General features: G+C 39.1%; 2 protein-coding genes across 5 annotated transcripts in view; one reads left to right on the forward strand and one right to left on the reverse strand.

Moving 5' to 3' along the window:
- Nucleotides 1-104: 104 nt before the first annotated feature.
- On the reverse strand, nucleotides 105-20,265 carry PREPL (prolyl endopeptidase like). Of its 4 annotated transcripts, none has more exons than XM_005523437.3 (15): nucleotides 20,157-20,265; nucleotides 19,088-19,360; nucleotides 16,246-16,446; nucleotides 15,659-15,725; nucleotides 14,832-15,035; nucleotides 12,089-12,212; nucleotides 9,573-9,789; nucleotides 8,826-9,011; nucleotides 7,175-7,378; nucleotides 6,260-6,435; nucleotides 4,648-4,864; nucleotides 4,316-4,465; nucleotides 3,292-3,418; nucleotides 2,273-2,355; nucleotides 105-1,433 (listed from the first exon to the last, which is right to left on the reverse strand). In XM_005523437.3, the coding sequence occupies exons 2-15, from the start codon at nucleotides 19,304-19,306 to the stop codon at nucleotides 1,353-1,355; spliced, it is 2,256 nt and encodes a 751-aa protein (XP_005523494.2). In that variant the 5' UTR covers nucleotides 19,307-19,360; nucleotides 20,157-20,265; the 3' UTR covers nucleotides 105-1,352. The 4 variants fall into 4 exon arrangements, with proteins under 4 accessions (XP_005523494.2, XP_087908649.1, XP_087908651.1 ...); XM_088052523.1 differs by lacking the exon at nucleotides 20,157-20,265 and adding an exon at nucleotides 19,846-19,977; XM_088052525.1 differs by lacking the exon at nucleotides 20,157-20,265 and adding an exon at nucleotides 19,846-19,976 and having other exon boundaries at nucleotides 16,246-16,443.
- Nucleotides 20,257-21,206, forward strand: part of CAMKMT (calmodulin-lysine N-methyltransferase) — a 221,418-nt gene continuing 220,468 nt past the window's right edge. The window contains exon 1 of the mRNA XM_005523388.3: nucleotides 20,257-20,423. Within this exon, the coding sequence (XP_005523445.1) occupies nucleotides 20,325-20,423 (99 nt within the window). The 5' untranslated portion in view covers nucleotides 20,257-20,324. The remainder of the gene's footprint in view (nucleotides 20,424-21,206) is intronic.

A 21,206-nucleotide genomic window follows, 5' to 3' on the forward strand; every position in this document is an offset into this window, starting at 1 on the left:
ATAAACTCCCCCTTAGGGTCTGTGGAGAAGAAAAGTAAACCTGTTCTAAAAATCTGTTTAAGCATGTATTTTTGGGAGGAGAGGAAACAGTTGCTTTCTGGGTGCTGATCCTGGAGGTTGCTGGTAAGTGCTCCTGTGGAATCCCAAGCCTTTGGCAGTTTACTGTAACTATTTAGAAGTATGCAGATTTGTAAAACTCATTCCAGAGGGGTGGCCCTATATTTGCTAAAACAGGTGAACATAAGCAAGACTAGTGTATATTATTGTGATGTTTTACCTCTTCTCTCAAATCTAACAACTCTGATTTTCCTCAAAGTTTGTAAGAACAAAATATAGCTAATATCTAATTCCACACTCATAACTGCATTTCCAGTTGATTCTCCCCTCCCTGTTAAGTCAGAATATGTTTGCATTCTCTTATTTCTTTTCCTGCCCTAAGGCTGAGGTGAAGGGTGTGTCCTTTAGTTCAGAGGAAGCAGCTGAACCAACCCTACCAAATGTCACACTTGTACATGTGCTCTGATTTCCATTTGCTGTACCTGCAGTGGTTGATGTGGCCCTAGGTGTGCACCACACATCTCTTTAACAAGCAATGCACAGCAGGTTTGTGCCTTGCTCAGAGGGCAGCTAAGCTATGAATTGGGCTGCTTTAGTTGGGGCATTCTTTTAGTTTCATCCTCTGGAGATACTCTGGCATCTTCTGACACATTGATCTTGTACCCCTGAGAGACTCTGGCACCACCTTCTTAAGATTACCATGCTAGGTAACGTAACTGCAAGATTTTTTAATGTATTCACATCAGAGTTCTGCTGAGATTGCTTTTCTTTGCAGTTTGGTCAATCCCACCACATCCAACAGCAACCATGGCTGCTGTGCAAACAGAGAGGGCAGCAATCACCATCACCTATGTATGTGAATTAGTTCTGGAAGTAGTGAGACTTCAATATCAGATGCTTCAGAGGAGTTCTACTGCCTTGTGCAAGATAATAGCCTTGCAACAGATGCCTTGGACAGGAAGGCCACCTGTGCCAAGTGCCTTTGGCTCTCCTGTGAGGCTTTACCTGCCCACTGTTGTGCTCCAGCTCCGTTCATGTAACGCTGCTTTGCTGGCTCACATGAACAGAGCTGCTGGACAAACTCATTTCTGCTGGCAGCTGCTTTTCCACAGCCTGGCAGGGCAGAAATCCAGTTCTTGGTCTGTATTTTTGTAAGGCAATGCCACACCCAGCTTTCTGTGCTTGTGCCCATAAGGCAGGGATCTGAGAGTAGAGATTCTCTGGAGAAGGTGTTTGCTTTCCATACAAATCCAAATCTGACCCAAAGTTTTTCAGGTGCTCAGTGTGTTTAGGAGTTATTTGCAGAATTTGCTGTGATGTTGGGGATAAGACACTTCTTCAAGTTCTCTATTCAGAAAAGCAAGGTGTCTTGCAACCTAAAATAATGAAAGTATTTTATTACAAAGTTCTTTGCACTATAAACTTTCAGGCTCTTGTGCAGCTATTCTAGTCATCTTCCTTTCCTATATTAATGCTAAGAAATATCTTTCCTTAAGACAGCATGTACCTTTTCCTGAAAGAGTTCATCTTGGGAATAACTGCCACCACCACCAAATTAACATTTTGTATGATTTGTTAAAATTAAGAGTAATAAAATTTGTATCAAACTGTGACAATCTGAGACATCAGTAAAAATATGTCAGGTCTTGGCGGTATTTTGCTTTTAACAAGCATGCTTGTATAAAGTGCAAAATATTGAAAGCTAATTATAATAGCTTTGATAGCACAGATCATGCATTTCAAAATGTAACAGTCCAACCTATCATGTATGTTTTACTCATGAAGAAGATGGGAGTAAATAGTGTGACAGTTTTAAGCACTTAATACTCTACAGAGCAAGACTTCCTGCTGGAACAATGTTTTGCACAACTTGGAACCTTTCATTCAAAGCCCTTAGCACATTACAGTGGGAATTGAACACTATTTTAAGACTATTTCAATGATCTGGCTCTGTCACTGTCTTTTTTATATCTGCACAAGTGTGTATATATATATATGTATAAAAATACATATCATTATATGCAAAGATTGCTGGGTTTTTACATATATATATTTATATATATTTATACATGTGTAAAATCAGCAGTTGCTTTAGCAGTTTTTCTTTATAGTTTAAACATACATTCAATGACTGACCAACTACTGAGGCTGAAGTGTCCCTTGAGGGGACACATCCCGCAACATGCTATGGAGCTGTGCCATAAAGGGACCATACCTCATTCAGTGAGTGCTCCCAGGATGAATCACAATGACTGCCATTTGCCTGGACATCTAGGATGATATTAGGAATCCAGTTTCCTGGAACAGTGAAGCTGGTGGTCACTTTACATTGAATGAACAACGAAAAAATTGAGTATGTGAATTGTTTAAGGATAGCTAATTCTGCCTTCTTGTCCTGATAGAATTTCTGTTATTCCTTAAGAAAATGAGCGTTGTAGAGGGGCTTTCTGAATGAATTATTTGTATTTCTAATAACTGCATATGTGGAAAATATTCATCTACTTTAGTGTGTTTGTTCTCTTTGAGTCTTTAAAAATTTACATGATCACATGTAAAAAAATTTAATTTTTTTTAAGACATACTCTTTTCTTCCTGCACAAAGAGCTCAACAGCAACCACAGCACCTGCTGCAATTTCTCAGCCACTGCAGTTGTGCTGCTCAGAGATAGGGTATCATGAAATGTAGAAAAGGTTATTCAAGATCTCTTTTGGTAATGATGGTAAAAGCCTCTCCCTAGATTGGATGGTAGATTAAAATAGTCAGGCTTGAATGTACCTTTTGCTGGAAATTCCCAAATCTAGGGTTAAGTTTCAGGTATAAAAACACCTGTGTCTTGGTCTTGTTATCACTCTAGCTTGGACTAAGGACCTGCAGCTTTAGCAAAACGAGAAAAGCAGGTTTTTGTATAGCAGCAAAAATAGGATTTTTCTCCAAGGGTTGCTGAGAACTGCAGCTTGGCCCTGTCAGCAGCTAGACTGACAGAGTGGGCTCACTTTGCACTGTCTAACAGTTGACCCATGGGGAGGCCAAGGAAAGAGTGAGCCCCAGTCACAGGCTCCCAATCTTTATGTTTTTCCATCTCAGAGAGTGTCCTGAGTCTGCTGTGGAGCTGGTGATATGGGATTGTGTTTGAATTAATTTAAGGAGAAATCAATCTCTATGGTCTTTAATTACATGACTGTTAAGACTTCGGTTCAGTTTACTTCATTTATCTATGATATTCTTATCCTTACCTTTCTTTCTTGCTCTGCTGGCATGATCTAGTGCAGCCTTCCTGAGTTTCTGAACATACTGTAGAATTCCTGTTAGTGGTATTCGCTCATCGTTTTCATATGCCGTGATAAAAACTGATGGATAGCACTGAGATTAAAAACCAAAGCCAGTTAAACACCTGACAAGTGGTCTTTATCATAGAGTAACACATTTTTCTCTTACTGTACAACTTGTTAGGATTTATTTAAAGACTCATCTATTCCATAATTACTTAGTGTTTTCTATGAGTTTTGTCACTCTAACTGCAAAAAGTATTTCGGTCTGAAAAATGACTTCATAGTAGGGCATAATCTACTTGCAAAAGGTCATAGAAACGTCCCCTCTGCACTGGTAAAGGTCTGATACCTGTCTGCTTGCTGATGATTGCAAAAAAAGAAAAAAAGGAGTAATATTCATGGAATGGTTTACCTTAGAACAATATTTGAGGTTTATTTTTGCTATTTTCCTGCACAGAAGTTGTTTTTTAAATAGTAAAATTTTTACTTAATTTAGCTGTGCAGCACAGCTAACACACTGTCAAAAAGAGAGAGATTTTCCTTGAGATGCAATGTCAATGCTATAGGTCCTCCTCCCTTTCAATGTTTATTTTAATATCTCTAGAAAGGTATTAAATCAGTGGAAAATACCTTCCTCCTGTGTCTGCAAAAAATCAGCAAAACACAGCAGAATGCCAAAATTCCCCCACAAAAGAAAGCATTTTGCATGTTGAGACTTGCTATACAATAGCAAGTCAAAGTAATATCTAGCAATATCTATTACTTCCTGAAAGTCCTAGAACACAAGCAAGTTTAGAAATCTGTATCGTTTAGAAGGCATTGGGTTAATATCAGTAGTCACTTGTGACTCCAACTATTGCTAAGATTATTACTGAAATAATTTATATTGGAGGTTTTTTTTTTAAAATTTCAGTGATCTACTTTTGGTTTTCTTATAAACCACTACACTTTATGCCTGTAGTATTTTGCACAGATAGCATAGTTTTACCTGTGGCTTAATATTCTGGTATGGGCAATAGCTTTTGATATACTTCATACATTTTTCATCTTCTAATGGATTTCCCCATTCTTCTTGTTCCTCAATTGTCAGTGGGAGATGGGTTTTCATCATTGTATTTAGAACATCTATGAAAGGAGCCTTAGGAAGTCATTAAAAAAAGAAAAGTTGGCAAATAGGACAGTGGACCTTGAGTCAAGGTGTTCTCAAACAAATGAGGAGAGTGAGCTTTGAACTGGAATATTTCCAATTCTGAAAGTGGTACAATAACACAGATAATACAGTTTAATGTTATAATCCATAAAAAGTCTGCAGCAGCTCACCTGTAAAACCATGGCTCTGATCAGTGCTGGATCAGTGTTGCACAGGGCTCCTGCGAGAACTCCCCCAGCACTGGCAGCTGCCAGTGCTGTGTGTTTGGGCTGAGAAAATCCCAGCTGATGCAGCAGCATGATGCAAGCCCTGAGGTCATGGACACCTTTGAGTTTATTATGCTGACATCCATCTCTGTGCCAGCTAAGGCCCTGCTCTCCTCCACCCCTGAAATTTAATGCAATTCAAGTTGGAGTCTCTTCAGAAAACATTATATGGTGTACCTTCAGGTAATTAAAGAACAGCAGCAGCTACAGAGTTACACATCATATTTTGCTTTTCCAATTAACTGTTCTCTATTTTTTCCTTCTTTATGGCTAAAAGAGACAACATGAAGGCAAAATAAATCCATTTGTGATGATTGGTGAAAATACTAACTGTAGAGAGGGCACTCTCTGCACTCATGTGCTTGTGTCCTGGAATGCACAGGAGAAGCAACACTCTAAGAAATCACATTTTCATTGTAGGCAATAAAATTAGATAATATTATGTTTTTATACAGGAAACTATAAAAATACTGAAAATGTTACCAATATTACATGACTAACACTATTACTTATTAAAAATAGTAGAATAGTATTTCTGAGCACCACACCAGACTCTAGAGATTTGTCTTCTGATTAGCTGAAATTCTGAGACTGTTAGAAAGCAGGGTTTGGGATTTTTCTCCCCCCTAACTTGTGAATTTCAAATGCTACTTGAAATGTTACATTTTGTAATACAGAATTATAAAAATAATATATACTTCTTTCTATGCAACCACAATTTTTGTTCTAAGCCACCTGAAACTTCCTCTTCTGGTTTCAAGTTTAAAATGGATTATTTGATTAGCCTGCCATCTTTGGATGACAAATCCATCTTCATGTAGGACTGACCTGCATCTTAAGATACTTAGTGGGGTGTGAGGAGGAAGAGTTCAATGCTTGCCACCAAGTACAGCAGATTGAATATATTTGCTGAATTTGTTTTGGGTCTGGTATTTCCAACAGTTACTCATTCCTCCTGTCCCTAAAGTGATTCTTTTGTTATCTTCCTTAGCTACTGAGAAAAATTTGAAGCCTATTGTACATTGCAGTTTTATAAAACTGGTAGATTGGTAGCTAAACTGGAGACAGAGGACTTAGCCAATAAAAGAACAAGGGTTGCAGGATAAATGCTTAGTTGTGGTTGTGGAATGTAAATGGCCTTCAGAAGACACATACTAAGGATTAGCATATAATGTTCTCAGAAGGAGAGGGAGATAACATGTCATGGCAATTTGAGCATGTAACTGACATTTTTCTTGAGCAAAGATGAGACAAGAATTAATGAGACTTGAAAAGATTAAATGTTACATACAGCCATCATGTAGATTTAAGAAACCAAAAATGTAGTGTGCTCTTGTGGCTTTTTTTCCCCTGAGGTAAATTCAAAAACTACTTAAATAAAAAAATCTAAGAAGAGATGAATAATTAGGTATAGATACATGAAAAAAATTATTTTGGTACATCTTCAGTTGTACGTGAACAAATATCTGTGTATCCTGCAAAACAAAATTTTATTTCCATTTTATATTTGACTTACCTAACATGGCAATATGCTAATATCCAACCCTCTTCAATTAACATCAGCTTCTCTTCTTTAAAGCTCATGTTCAAATCTATGCCATAAGCTCCATATACATGAACTAGAAGTGGTCTCCTGTGCAGTTCTTTAGAATTCTTATTATGAAAAACTGTAATTGGCACCAAAGTTTCATCCTGGAAAAGAGGGAGTAGTTTTACAATAAGGGACATTGCAAAAATCTCAATGACACATGGCAATGAAAACTTCAATTATTTATTTTAAAATGTGGGTTTTTTTGATTACAGTAATTTTTTTTCACTTAGAGTGTACAAAGCACTCTTGAAAAATAAAGCCTGAGACCGAACCTCTGCTGTGTGAGCTTATGGATGCAGAGTATAAATTCATTTAAGTGCAACACCTGAGGAGTTTTTAAACTACCCAAGCACCTAAGTCTTCCTTCTCCCTTTAACACCAAGAATATATGTTATTAACAATAGAGTTTACCACTTAGCACAGTACAAACTCTTTATTAACATCTCCAAATTTTTAAACTCAGGCTGTTAAAACTTTCCTTTCTTGATCTGAACTATGCAGCTGGTTGTGGGGTATTCTTTTCAACAGCTGGCACAGTTTTCATTTATCATGTGGAGTACAATATCATTACATCAACTAGCAATTCTCACTTATACTAAGATTCTTCACTCATTGTGTGCTGTTATCTCCTCTGGAATACCCAGGTTAATGGGAAAAAAAAAAATCACGACACTTTCTTCTTCTCTGTAGCACTGAAGAAAACACCCAGTGTTTAGTAACTATAGCACCAACTGCTCTTTACATTTTTTAATCTCTGTTCCCTGCCAAGTGCACTTTCTTTAAATGGGTGGGGAGGAAGGTAAGAATAAAAGGAATGGGAAAAACACTGAAAAATCTTACCTTGCTTTTAGCTAGTAAACGTTTAGTGTGACAATTCTTAATAATTGGTACCTCTTGCACAGCTTGTTCAATGAGATTATTTTCTTTAAATGAATATGCAAAACGCTTAGGGGGGTGTACTGGGGAGGAGAGCTGAAAATAGCAGGTGCTGGTGGTATGTTCTGGATGAGATTCCAATTCAAATTCACAGGCCCATGTAGGTAGCTGAGAAAACATGACATTTCAAGTGAGACCCTTGCACTGCTTCTGTAAATTTTGCTTATTATGTCCTTCAGAGTAAAAAAACTTTGGATATTAACTAATTATCTTCAGTTTGTATTTACAACAATCTGTATTTCCTTTAAATCCAGTAATGAAACTGTCAAAGTGAAAGACTAGTGAACTTTTCCCCTGAGGCCATTGGATAAAGGTGGACAATGAAATAAAAACAAAAAATAAATTCAATTTCAGTTTAATATGGGTATTAGTGCAGATTTTTTTAAAAGAAAACATTTTAAATGATTCTGCATTAGTTTTATTTTTTACATCCTATTTTTCCTTGCATTTCCAGTTCTACTTCAACATGTTATACAGCCAAGTCCATGTCAGCTATTACGCTTTTACTGAGGTAGCTCAGTAATGCTAAGCCACTGAAAACCCCTGCCTCTTAACTTTGTTCCTAGTGCCAGCCATTGTGAAGAACAAAACCTTTTCCTGGCACATTCACCCTCAGACACTTACTGTTATTATATTTAAGGTTTTTAACTCTGCTAAGAATGAAAGAAATCAAGATTCATTCTTTGAGAGCAGCAGGGACATAGCCAAACCCTCTGCCAGACCATTACTTACTTGGGTTAGGTTGCTAGAGGCTTCTGAAAAGGCAGCAGAAGTCCAAGTTCTCCTGAGTAACTGCAGGCCCTTTCTGAATAAATAAACTATAGCCATTTTTAAAAATGAAGATTTTGGAGACCATACAGCGTACTTGGTTGAAAACCTTTTTCTGTAGCAGTTTTATAGAGTGCAGCATTGGCAGCTTGTTGCAATAAACTTGTGAGTTGTTCAGACTGTATTTTTCAGGAAAACAAATCAATTAAATATTTCACCTGAATGGTCTTCAGAAATCATGGATTTGGCTTGAGTCACTTTGTTTGTTTAAATCCACAAGTATTTAACAACTAGAGAAGGGAAGCAAATCCTTTGCACCAATTGTACTGCAATATCAAGTCTTCCCATTTATTATGGGACCGTGTCCATACTTGTTTTCTGAACATTAATATTTTTCCTATGGGAAGGGCCTTGCTTACTCCAATGAGTGCAATCAAAAATAGCCTCAGTAAAACTAAGTAGAGCATTCAGGGAACTAAGTTCTGTTTTACATTAGAAATCAGCTGTATTGTGAAGAGCTTGACTGTAATCCGTTGAAGAAAGAACTGGCTCACAGGATAACTGCTCTTTAACTTTCTAAATGCTGCAATAAGCCACCACATCAAATGTTAACAATAGCCAGAGGCAATACAATTAGTCATAATGATGAAATTGTCAGTATTAATAGTTTCCAAACTGATTTTACATTTGTAATTTATCTTTCCTTCCATTATGTTATGCCAAAAAAAGCAAAACAAACAAAAAAAATGGAAAAATATTATACTGCTTAAACCAAGCTAAAACTTACCTTTATTGACTGAACTGAGTATGAAACAAAAGAAATCACATTTAAGTAAAGATGACCAGCAGTCTTCAGGAACATAATACAGTCATCACTGAACATCTCAAAGTCTACTAGCTTGGTTTTCTTTTCCAGTGCATAAACTAACTGCCAGTTCTCCTTGCCACTTGAAGTTACTGGTGCCTTCATCAACTGTAAAAAAATCCAAACAACCTTACTAAAATGTAGTAAGAGTTACAAATGAGAGGTACAGACTTACAGGTGATCTCACACAACATTTTTTTTGCCAAAAAATACTTTTTTTTTTATTTGGGGTGTTTGCCTATCTAAAACTGAAGATTTTTAAACTCCCTTTACTTAGGTAAAATGGAAGAACAATGCAGTAACATTTGGAGAAGACCAAGTTTCAAAGATTACTCTGCAGAAGATTATAATACAGTAAGTGCTTTCAGCATGGCCAGAAAAATTGTAGGTGTGTTTGATTACATAGACTGAGATCACCAGCTTAAGTTTTGATAGAATGACTGTTGAAGCAGTCATTTCTTGATCCTGTCAAAGGAGTTAGGATCAAACTAGCCTCTTGTAGGTGAGACTCCATGCAGCACTATCAGTCTTTTTAATCCAAGCAGCTCTCTCTCAATTTATTTCAGTAAGCTGTGACTAACAGAATTAAAAGCCAACCTTACTATTTCTATATGACCTGCAATAGGTATCTGAATTAATCCTATGAATGTAATTATCAGTCAAAATTGCCTTATATTCTGCAGGTTCTCCATATGTAGTAAGAATGTACAACTGGTCCTTTCTGTGCTCGATGTAGTAAATGACCCCCGTGGTTCGTGCTTGTACAAGAGCAGGTGACTCAAAGGGATGTCTGCAGTCAACCAGCCAAACTTCTGAGGTTGTCTTGCTGTTGCTGTTGATAGTGAGAAAACGCCTGTCTTTTGTGCAATAAAGGTCTACAAAGAATCTGTAGGGAATCATTAAAAAAAAAAAAGGAAAAAGCTTAAATTTTATCAGTATTTTAAAATACATCAGTTATTTCAGAATCATGGACTTCCATCTGCAAGGTAAGAAGCAGCATTCCTGATAGCAGAGTGAAGAAATTTCAGGCTTCTTGACTCCCAGACCCACTTCTGCTGCATTTACCCTCGGATTGATTTAAAACCCCTCAATCTTGTGTGTGAAACCTGAAATCTGCAAGGAAAGCAGTTCAGTTGTTGCCCAACTAAATCCAGGTTTTTGCATCATTGAGTTAGACTGGAATCTTACTGATGCATACAGGCTTTAAAATTCAAGCAAAATGTGGAACTTTTAATTGAGCTTGTAACCCTATTAAAAGAAAAAAAGTAGTAATGGATAGTTAAAATAATAAATGATATCATGTGGTAACAGGAATAACAAAAGTAAGAGCTATTAAAAAAATAAATTGGTAAAACGTCAATTGTTACTGACCTAACTGTCTGAAGCAAATGGGAAAAAAGTGCTATTTAAAAAGAAAAAAAGCACAGAGACCTATATGAAACTAGGAACTGGTTTTGGAACTAAGAAACTAGGAACTACCTACTGGTTTTAAATCCCTCTAAAATCTAGAAATAGAAAGCAGAATGACAGCCAGTGGCTGGATGCTAATAGTAGAGAAGTTCAGTCTGAAATTCAGATTCAAATTTCTGTGATTCATCCTAATTAACTGGAATGTCACATCTTGGATCAGAACAGTCTCTTTGCCATTTTGAACCCTTAAGTCTGGATGTCTAAAAGCAAAACTGTCCAACACAAAGATCCAGATTCCATCAAGAAAATGCAGGGTTGAGTACCATAATCTGCATCACACAGATCAGATACATGACTGCAATGATGATCTCTCTAGGATTCAGAGTATTTGGTGAAGAAAAGGATGCTTTAGATAGCATTTTTGGTGCCTTTAATTATTTGCAGGTGGAGGATTCGAATTTTTTTTGTACTATAGTTTTTTCTAATTGCACCCTCTTGACATGTTTAGGAGGACAGGCACAGAGGGGGAGCTAAAGTCTGCAAGAAAAATCAGCCTCCTGCCACTAATACCCATGAATTTGGCAACAATGTAGCACTACATTCAGTAGAGATTCACAGAGTCCAGCTTTCCTGATCCTGCCTCTAAGAGGGTTGAGCTGAAATGCATGTTACACTTCTCCCCAAGGATTGTGACCTTGATATTACATTTTTTTTTTATTTTTGTAGCTTTTTTTAAAAAAAAAAAAGTCAAGAAATTTTCAGCTTCTAAAAAAATTTGATTGCAACTAGAAGAGCTAGTGAGATGCAGAACAGAACTGCTCAGTGGCTATACAAAAGAATGTCTTGCCATCTTCGATGAAGGAGTTCAGCTATGAGCTGCAATAGCACTTGAACCTTTAGAGTAAGTTTCTAGTAGATTTACTGTAATGACTGTGACCTTCAGAATTATGCCAACAGTTTCCCTGTGGGGAAGTGCCAGGTCAGTACAACTTGATTTTCCAAAACTATGCATCAAATGCAGCTGGAAAAAAAAGATCTTATTTATTCCATCTCCACTGCGGGTTTTTTGTTTCTTTTCTTTATTTTCTTTATTTGTCTTATAAGTATAATTGGAATTTCTTTACTGAATATGTAACTTGAATGAAGAATAATCACAAATATTTATGGAATGCTGTATAAATATACCATGCGCTACAACGCCGAAAAGCTAGTTCTACGCTCAATTCAGCAAAGAGCCTTCATGTCTTCCTAAACCACTGCTTAAAGAAAGGTTATTGAGAGGGTATTCAGTCAACAATAGTTCCGTCTCCTGGAATGTTGTAATGATTTTGCTCATCCATTACCCAGAGCAAGGATTAGCCTGAACTTACGTATTTTTTTAAAAAGATGTATCAGACATCAATAGCAGAGAAAACAAAATGAAATCCACGGTCTGATTTACCCTGTATGAAACTGTCACACATTCATTAAAGGACAGCCTGACCTGAGAGTGACCTTGACATTTATAAACTCAGCTGAACTCTTGAGGTAAGAGAGGAAAGTTAAATCTCTGTTGATCACATATCAAAAGGAGAACGGAGCCCATTCTCAGGCTGTATAAGGCACTACTGACAGCAGAACACAACAATGCATTTTACTATTTGAGATATGATATGGAACACCTTGTTTTCCAAACCACTTTGTTTCCCAAAACAGTTTCCCTTAAGAGTTATAAACAGTTATATAAAATACTCTAAAATATGTAAAGGACTTGTTATATTTTAGGTATGTATTACCTTGCATCTTGTTCTGTATAAACTAACTTAGTGTGTTTCTGGTAAGTGAATGTGGTCATGAAGACATTCTGGCATTTAAGGTTCTTCTGAGTTGTGTAATACAGAACATCATTTGCAGCCCATTCTGGAAAAAAAATACAGACACATATCAATTCAGAACAGTGTATAGTATTAGTGAGAGAAGATGGGAGTTCCATGGACATTGGTCCCAGTGCTGAAAAAGATGGGTTGCAGGTGGTGTGGAACTGAGGACAGCACTTCCACATCCTGTGAGAACTGAGGTAAGGGCCAAAAGGTTTTTCCATGTTTTCTCTGACTACCATGAAACAAGAATCTCATAATGTATTGAAAGAAAAGCAAAAAGCAAAAAAAGCAGAGGTCAGTGTTGCAGGGCCCAGTAATAGGAAACTCTTGACCCTATGTGGGTTCTGGAGGTAACAGGAAAACAGGAGACATGGCTTTTTAAAACATTAGAGAAAAAGAGGTTTACATGGAGTCAGCAAGATGATAAAGACATCATAAGCTCTGCACTGTTACATGTGACTGCACACAAGCCATTTAGAGAAAAGAGATGATGCATGTGCCCCATGGGTACCGCTGAGATAAAAATTCTCCAGTTTTCTATGCTTGTGTATGTGTTCACCAACATTGAAAGGTATAAATACAGGAACCTTGTTATTCTGAAGTTATTCTCACAGATCCAGTCACATTCCTGCCATCTCTGCTGCTCTTACAGCCAACAGAACGATGTTTAACACATGTGCTTTTAAAAGCTTCTGTATGCTGTCTTATGCATAAATACTGATTTTCAGTACAAAACCTGGGGAATTAACACAACACCAAGATAACACAAACATTTTGCTTTCTGAACAGCAGTGTGGCTCCAAAGTGCACAGGTAACTGAGGATTCACTACGAAGACAAGCTTTTAGAAGGGAAATCCAAGTTTTTCTATAGCCTAGTCTATAGAAAAATGAAGATATAAATTTTCAGGAAGTTCTGTCTCTCTCCCTGCTATTTTATATCACTCAGTACAAGCACATAACTTTGCAAGGCATGACTGAGACATCTCCGTGCTTCAGGACACTACTGCTATTTCTCACTCACACCTGACTTTACAGAATTTACCATTCTGATAGTCATCTTTTTTACTCTTATTATGTCACACCTATTTAGGCAACAGGATATTGGTCTCTTAACTGTACTCATTCTTCTGGATCAACCTAGATAGATGTTCAAATCAAGTATGGTGTAAAATGTCATTGGCAAATTTGCATGTTTATTTTTCAACAGGTATTGTAATCTTCAGTGTGGAAACACAACACTAAATTCTTGCTACTCATAATTTTTTTAACAAGGAAGTTTTACCTAGAGTTTTATTATTTTATTCTGCCCAGGCAAACTGCTTACTGCACTAGTTATACTTGATGACATTTAGCAATATTATCCAAAGTACGAGATCTGGAACACTGTATACATACTATTATACTCTTTTTGCTATCTTCTTGTCCTGGGGTGACTTTATGATACTGGTATCCCCAGTCATCTGGTTTATGTTATATATTAAGTTCTGCACCTTTAAGACTCGCTCTGAGAGCAAAGGGGGGAAGAAGAAGCGCGCAATTTGTGTTGAGGAAAAACACTCACTGCCCCGCATCCTGCTCCTGGACTGTGGTGGACAGTGGGACAGAGCTTCTCTCTGGCTTTTAGTTAGGTTTTAGCTAGCTGAGACAGGTGAGTTCCCTGGACCTTTGTTTTTTTTTTTTTCCTTGGATCTGTTCAAACCTGCTCTGGACTGAACACCCAGCCAAACCCCGGGAGCTCACGCCTGTGGCCCACCGGGGCCTGGGCCTCGGCACTTCCAGTGCCGAAAGGACTGATAAGGGACTGAGCGAGCCGAGCTACACCACGTGAAAAGGACTTTTCTTCCTAGACTTGCCATCCCATTGAACAGCAAGAGGTTTTATTATTTAATATTATTCAATTTCTGTTAAATAAACAGCTTTTTCCACTTCTCTCCAAGGAATTTTTTTTTTCCCCTTTCCCAGACCAGTTGGTGGGGAGGGGGCATTTCCCTGGGGAAATTCCCATTTGGAGTTTTCCTCCCTAATTTGCCCTAAACTAGGACAATTCTTTAACATACTATTAAAAAAAATAATGTTTTCCCATTCACTTCCATTTACCTCTGCTTCTTTTAACAGCAATGTAAAGCTCTGTAATCTATTCTGAAAGAATTGATTCAAGGCCTGGCTGATTTTACTGGGCTCTGAAGTGTGACCCACATCCTGGATTCCAGTTGAAATTCCAGCCAATACTCACTAGTAGGTAGTACTTCCACACTTTTCAAGCAAAAGCTATCTACAGCTACCAATGACTTTAGTAGCTGTAAGGTTTTACCAACTAGAATATCCCTCAAAAAGATTTTTATATCAAAAACAGTCATGTCACTATATTTTGAATACAGCTTAGTGGAATCAATACAAAAAATTATATGCCTGACTGCTGTAATGTGTATAAATGCTTTTACAATGAAGGAAAAGTTGTATCCAGGAAGCAGTCCCTTTCATCCATATCAGATAACCTGTAATTGTGCAGCATTAAAGAAACCATAAGAAACAATTCAACATCTATAAGGATTAAATATTGCCTTCATTTAAAAAAAAAATAAAAAAATTACCTTTAAACTAAGAAAAATGTTATGTTGAAAGACTCTGTGATACACAGGTCATTTATAAACAACTTACCAAAGCTAAATACGCTTGGAATTACTTTTTCCACAACAGGAAGATTGCCAAGTTTCATAATAATGCAGGTTGCCTCTTCAGAATTTTCACTTTTTAAGCTGATGGCCATGTATCTCTGATCTGGTGAAATTCTGATCCGTTGAATGAAAGCATCAGTAAAGCCAAAATCTTCAACACTGAATAAAATCTCAGCATTTCCTTCAGCTATTACATAGAAAAAGGAGATAGCAAAAAATCCTGTAATTAAGACCCTGTCAAAATGAACGGTGATTCTTAATGTCTGTATTTAACAAATCTGTCTCCAACATTCACAGACATTCTACTGGAATTATCAACACCAAATACCTGTCTTGAAAGATGTTTGCAAATGCAAGTTCCAAGGAAAAAAGTCCTGTAGTTATTACTAAAAATATTTCAAAAGCGTAGGTTTTGGCTTCTACTAAACATACTGAATTTTAAAGCTCAGATAGTTAAAGCACAGTTGTTTCTAATAAATAAAATTAGAAATTCTTTTACCCCCTCCTCTAAAATAAAAAAGCATGGATGTTCTTTTCATTTGTCAAAATGTTAAGTTAGTGCTCTGAAGTGTCTTCTCTTGTTCCTCTCCAGCAACTTACCTTCATATCAATATATACGATTCACTAACTCTCTTCACCTCACCTTTTCAGATTCAGGAGTCTAGAATTATTACTCTATTATGGAATTGTATAAAAGTATTTTTAGTTAAGAAACAGGCAAGTTAAGCATTAATGGAAGAAAAGAACACTAAGTGATACATGTAGATCTTTTGTAAGAATCCTACCATATTAGGAAGAGAAATCCCTTACCATGATCTGCTTTTGCAAGAAATACGCAGCCATTATCTTCAAAGTATACATTCTCGCCAAACCTCATCTGTTCAATACAAACATATTTCACATCCAGCACACAATTAGACATTCCCTTTGAATCCCTATTTACAGTAATTTTTCTGCAGATTTGTAACAAATTGTAATAAATGTAACAAATGACAGAACATATATTCCATACTGAAGAAGGAATTACACACATCAGAAAGGTTTTTTCAGTCAGGGTACTTAAGCTACCTCTACCTGCTCTAAATATCACAGAAGGCTCAGATCACCTGCAACTGCTCTTGCAACTTTGCAACTTACAGTGTCTTGTATTCTTTATCCAAAAGTAAGATGATTATTTTATCTTTACTTGCTTTTGCCTATGGAGAAATTAAGGTAAATTCACTGTCATAACAGGTATAAGCTGTTCTAAACACAGATTGTTACTATGCATAATTATTAAAATATTCAAAACTTCTACTGTAAAAAAATGAGTAAACCAGCATTTTATAGCAGGAACGGCTTCAGTGTATTTTATTTTTAGTCAGTGATGGGAAATGTTTTTATTGTTTATCACTTACCCTTGGGCTTCCTGAATTGATTGTATACATGTTGTGCAATTCTTCCAGTTTTTCCTTGATTCTCTTTGTCATAGCTTTGTATGTTGGTGAAATGTTATTCCAGTTTTTTTGCTCTGATTTCAGAAGGTTCTTGTGCAAAAGGCCTGAAGTTACTATGGCTGTATTTTGCTTCCTTCTGGAAGGGACTTTCATTCCTTCCTGCTAAGTAAGGAAAGACAACAATGGCTACAAGCCAGCACACTGCACACCAGTCTGAACACATTGAGGCAATATCCCCTGAGCCACAGGCCCAAAACCACCTTTGCGTTATACAGAAGTACAAGCCAATAGAAACAAAAATTGCAGTTGGAATGTGTTTTGTTTTAACTCTTCCTGATCTTTTGGGGAGGCACTGTCAAACATGCTTTACTTGACACATTTATTGAGGCTTTTTCTTCAAAATTTAGGGTACTATTAATATATGCTCTTAATTGATTATAAATAAATACGTTTGTTCCTGTTTTAGAACTAGGTTTTACTTTTTATGGAATTCTACTATTTTTCCTTCTTCACAACTTTCTTTCATAATTTCCTGTCTTTAGAGTGTAATTTCTCATTTCCTTTCCTAGGAATGCTCACACCTCTGTCCCTGTACCTAGGATTCCTAGTAACTCATGCAGGTTCTTGCTCCACTTCCTCAGAAGTGTTAATATAAATGTTCATAAGGCGAAGTATGAAGCAGTGAACTGATACGGGTTCTGCAACAATTTTATCAGGAATATGTTTAAGGATCTGGTTTTCCACTAAATGTGAGATTACTGCTACCTCACTGCCAACAAAGCTGTCTTCTATTGTAAAAATGTTAAAAGTGTGTTAAAATTGCTAGAACAATGCTACCTCTTCTTGCACGCTGTGAAATCTCACTTGATCAAGTAGCAAGTGTCACAACTTATGTAACTTATATTACACAATACTGCACAAATCACACAAAGTAGCTTTTTGTAACATTCAATGTATGATTTGAATGTGTCTAAGCTTAAAAAGCAGCCTATGCTTCATATCCTATCCTCACTTTCCATTAAGGACTGTTAGTTTGTTCCTAGTCTCAGAAGCACATGAGAACCAAAATGTGAATGTTTCAAGTAGACTCTGAAGGGAAACCACCTGCTTCAGTTACCAAACTCCCTATGAACATAAAGTATATCACTGCTGAGAGCTGAGAGTGTCTGTCACTGGTTCAGACCAATGCTTCCTCTCACCTGGCACAAGGCAAACAAATTGTGAAGGCTCTTAGAGAAGCTCTGAGTGATTGGTCAGGAGAAACAAACTGCTGGATACCAAAGTTGTACCACCTCACCCCAGTCATTGGAAAAACTGTTGTAAGAGAACACCATCCCCCAAATATGATGCAACCAAATAAAACCTCAGTGGCCATAAATGGATACTTAGGAAAGCAGAAGAATGGGACAAGACAGATGATTTTCTCCAGCCTTAAACAAATTTAGCTCAGGGGTTTCCTGACCTGAACATGGTTTCTGGGTATTTAAAAAGTCTCTCTCATATATGTCATATCTATCTATCTATCTATCTATCTATATCTATATATATATATGTATCATATATGTCCCCCCTTATACCTGTAAAATTTTAGCATCCACAACTTTGACAAGTTCCACACTTTATGAATCTCTTGATGATTGTCCTCTTGTAGTTTTCAGCAATTCCCATTTTATTCATTTGGAAATATTATATGCAGCTGGCAGTCACGGTGTAGGGATATATTAAGAGGTATGTTACACCTCCCTGCCTGGGGAAAATCCAGTAATCTAGAAAGATTTTCAGGGTACCAGAGGATCTCAGTGACAACTGGTGTGCAAACATTTGCTCCATAACAAACAGGCACAGCCTCCTTTCAGGTGAAAACTATGTTTGCATTCTGGGACCAGTGTCACAGAGCAGCATTTGTAACACTTGTGTTAGTGAAGTACCATAGACTAAACTGAACCACACATTCTCATCCCTCCAGACCTCCTATGTTCTCCTTGAAACATTTGCTTACATTTGAGACACAGATTTAGGAACTCTACTTTGGTGACAAATAAAAGAGTTACAAGACAAACTTCGTGTCACCTCTGAAGAAACACCGTCAATTTGAGCAATTTTAGGACAACCACACATCCATCTGAAAACATGTTTAGGATCAAATAAACCAAAACATAAATCTTTATAAACACTACTTATGCATATAAATAAGTTTCCAGGCTGTCATACTGCAGTAAACTTTTATAATACCTCTAGCAAAATCTGTATTAGAGACACTGAGACCTCAAATAATTTCAGACTGTTTTCTGACTCTGTGAATGATATACTGCCATGCAATTACACAATATTTATTTACAGAAATCAATGCAAATACCTTTTAAAATATACTTTGGAACATGTGAGCATGATTATGAGATGTCAGTATTATATTTTAATATGATGGAAACCATGACTTACTGGTCAACACAGACACCAGTCAAGTGTTTTCTGAGCTAGCTCAGTCTTGTTTAGACACATTGCCTTTACACTAGCTGATCTATCCCTGCTCTTTTCTCCTGACACTTTACCTAGCTGTGGAAGATACCAATTTTTTCAAAATTCAGTGAGAAAATCACCCAAAATGCAGCTTTATGTCAAAACAACATAGGAATGCTGAACAATGGTACATATCTTTGAACATAACTGATATCCTGTACTTTATTCCTCTGCTTCAAATTCTCTGGGAAAAATGTGTTTCCTCAACATGAAGGGACATGACTGGGTCCCTTAACAGATGTGCCAAGGTGGTGATTGGTATTAAGTCTGTACTTAAACAGCATACCTTGCAGGAAAAGAATCTGCATGGCAGGATGCTTCCAGGTGGTGCAGTCCTGTGGGTGCATATACTTTTTGAAGAGCCCAGGATGTGCCACTTTTTTAGTCCCATTTTATTGTAAAGACACATTGTTTGAGGAGGGTTATGCTTAGAGTAGTACTTGGCACTGAAGCTCAGCCTTTGGAGGAGATTCTGCAGTCCAGCGCAGCACATCCTAACCTTCATTTCTTGACAGCCAACCTGGAATTTCTGAAAATCCCAAACTGCCGATCATTTACACTGTGTGTGTGAAAGATACATAATGTAAACTGCAGGCATAAATGTAAATATACATACATATATAAGAAATATACATAGCGTAAACTTCCTCTTTCAGAGAACTGTGATTCACTAGGTAAATCAAATGAGAAGAGAATAAGTAAAGCTTGGTTTGTTAACAACTGGCACCCACATTTTAACCTGAACATTCCTGGAGGCGCAAAGTTCAACTCCAGTGAAACTGTGAAGAGAAGGGGAGGTGCAACCGTGCACGTCCAAACGCTGAAGGCCAGAACCCTGGGAAAGTTTGGAGAAATCGTTCCCCCCCACTTCCCCATCTAACACCAAACCCACGCCTTCTCCCGAGGGTCCCCTGGGCAGCAGGAGCTAAACCCCCGTTCGTATGAGCACTGCAGGGGACGGGCCGCACGTGTCGGGCTGGAACCGGCGCTGCCCCGCTCCCCGCCGGCGCTGCCCGTCCGCCCGCGGCCCGCGCAAGGACTCGCCGTGGCACTGCCGCCGCTCCTCCCGCTCCCGCTGGGCCGGGGCTGCCCGCCATGAGACGCCGGGCGGGCGGCACCGCTCCCGGGGGCGCTGCCCGTAACTAAGATGGCGGCAGGGCGCTTCGCAACCGCGGCGGCAGAACGCCGTTGGTGCCAGCGCCCGGATGCGGAGCCACGGCGGGCGGGCACGGTCCCTGGCGCGGCTTTCCCGGGTGGCTGCCGTGCCACGCCCAGTCTCGTCCCCGGGCACGGAGGACACGGGCGATTTGTCCTGAGGCGCGCCTCCGCCGTGCCGGGCCTGAAGAGCACCGTACTTCCTCGGCCGCCGAAGGTCGCTCGGCACTGCCCTTAGCAAAGATGGCCGCGCCCCTCGTCCCGCTCCATCTCTAGCCCGGCCGGTCCCGCAGCCGCTGGATACTCAAGCCGCCGCCCAAGACAGCGCTCCCTCCCTCCGCGCCAATTCCCGGCGCTCCCGCCGCCGCATGGCCGAGGCTACCGGTTCCCCGCTTCGCCCCGCTGCGGGCAGGTGCGGGATGAGCGGTGCGGCGGCGGCCCGAACTCGCTGGCGGCTGCTCGGACAGGTAGGGGGAGCCCGCGGGCGGGGGTGGCCGGCATGGCGGGGCGGGCGGCGGTGCAGCCTGGGGGCAGCGCGGGCTCTCTCCCTGCTCCTTCGGGCCGGTGCCCCGGGAATCCCGCGCTGCTCGCACCCCTTACAGGAGGACTGCGAGCAATACTATGGTGGGTCATATAAAGGGGCTTGCAGCACTTTCCCTGGAAAATATGATAATAATAAAAATATATACATGTATATATGCACCCGACCTTCTCTCTAGAGAGGGGAAGTGGAGGGGCAGGCAATGATCCCTTCATTCTCGTGCCCGGTGACAGGACTTAAAGGAATGGCCTGAAGTTGTGCAGGGGAGGTTTAGGTTGGATATTAGAAAAAGGTTTTTCGCCCAGAGGGTGGCTGGACGCTGGAACAAGGCTCCCCAAGGCAGTGGTGTCAGGCAAGCCTGACAGAGTTGAAGACTGATAGAGTTGAAGTGTTTGGACAGTGCTCTCAGGCACATGGCGTGACTCTTGCAGTGTCCTCTGCAGGGCCAGGAGTTGGACTTGATGGTCCTGACGGGTCCCTTCCAACTCAGCTTATTCTGTGATTTTATGATTCTAAAGCGTGCTTTCAGTAGTGTGCCTCAAACTGTCCGTGGCCTGTGTTAAGGGAGGTGGACCAGCATCCCACTGGCACCCCCACTGCCTGAGGGCACCTTGGGATTTTCAGGCCATAGTTTGACACCTTCCATCGATGCTGCTGGGGCTGGTTGTCGTGGCTGCCACTTCATTCCTGCTCTTTACTCCCTCTCCCC

This window comes from Pseudopodoces humilis, chromosome 3 (assembly GCF_049639895.1).
Source record: "Pseudopodoces humilis isolate 2021_Gansu_Grassland_sample_001 chromosome 3, ASM4963989v1, whole genome shotgun sequence".
Taxonomy (NCBI): Eukaryota; Metazoa; Chordata; class Aves; order Passeriformes; family Paridae; genus Pseudopodoces; species Pseudopodoces humilis.

What these genes read in the sequence shown, in the direction of transcription:
- PREPL (XM_005523437.3), bottom strand. Translation starts at nt 19,306, where the DNA reads ATGAAGGTTAGGATGTGCTGCGCTGGACTGCAGAATCTCCTCCAAAGG. An exon ending in GTTTACTAGCTAAAAGCAAG is followed by an intron (nt 6,436 to 7,174) that starts GTAAGATTTTTC and finishes CCTCTTTTCCAG; the next exon opens with GATGAAACTTTGGTGCCAAT. An exon ending in TTAGCATATTGCCATGTTAG is followed by an intron (nt 4,865 to 6,259) that starts GTAAGTCAAATA and finishes ATTAAATTTCAG; the next exon opens with GGGTGGAGGAGAGCAGGGCC.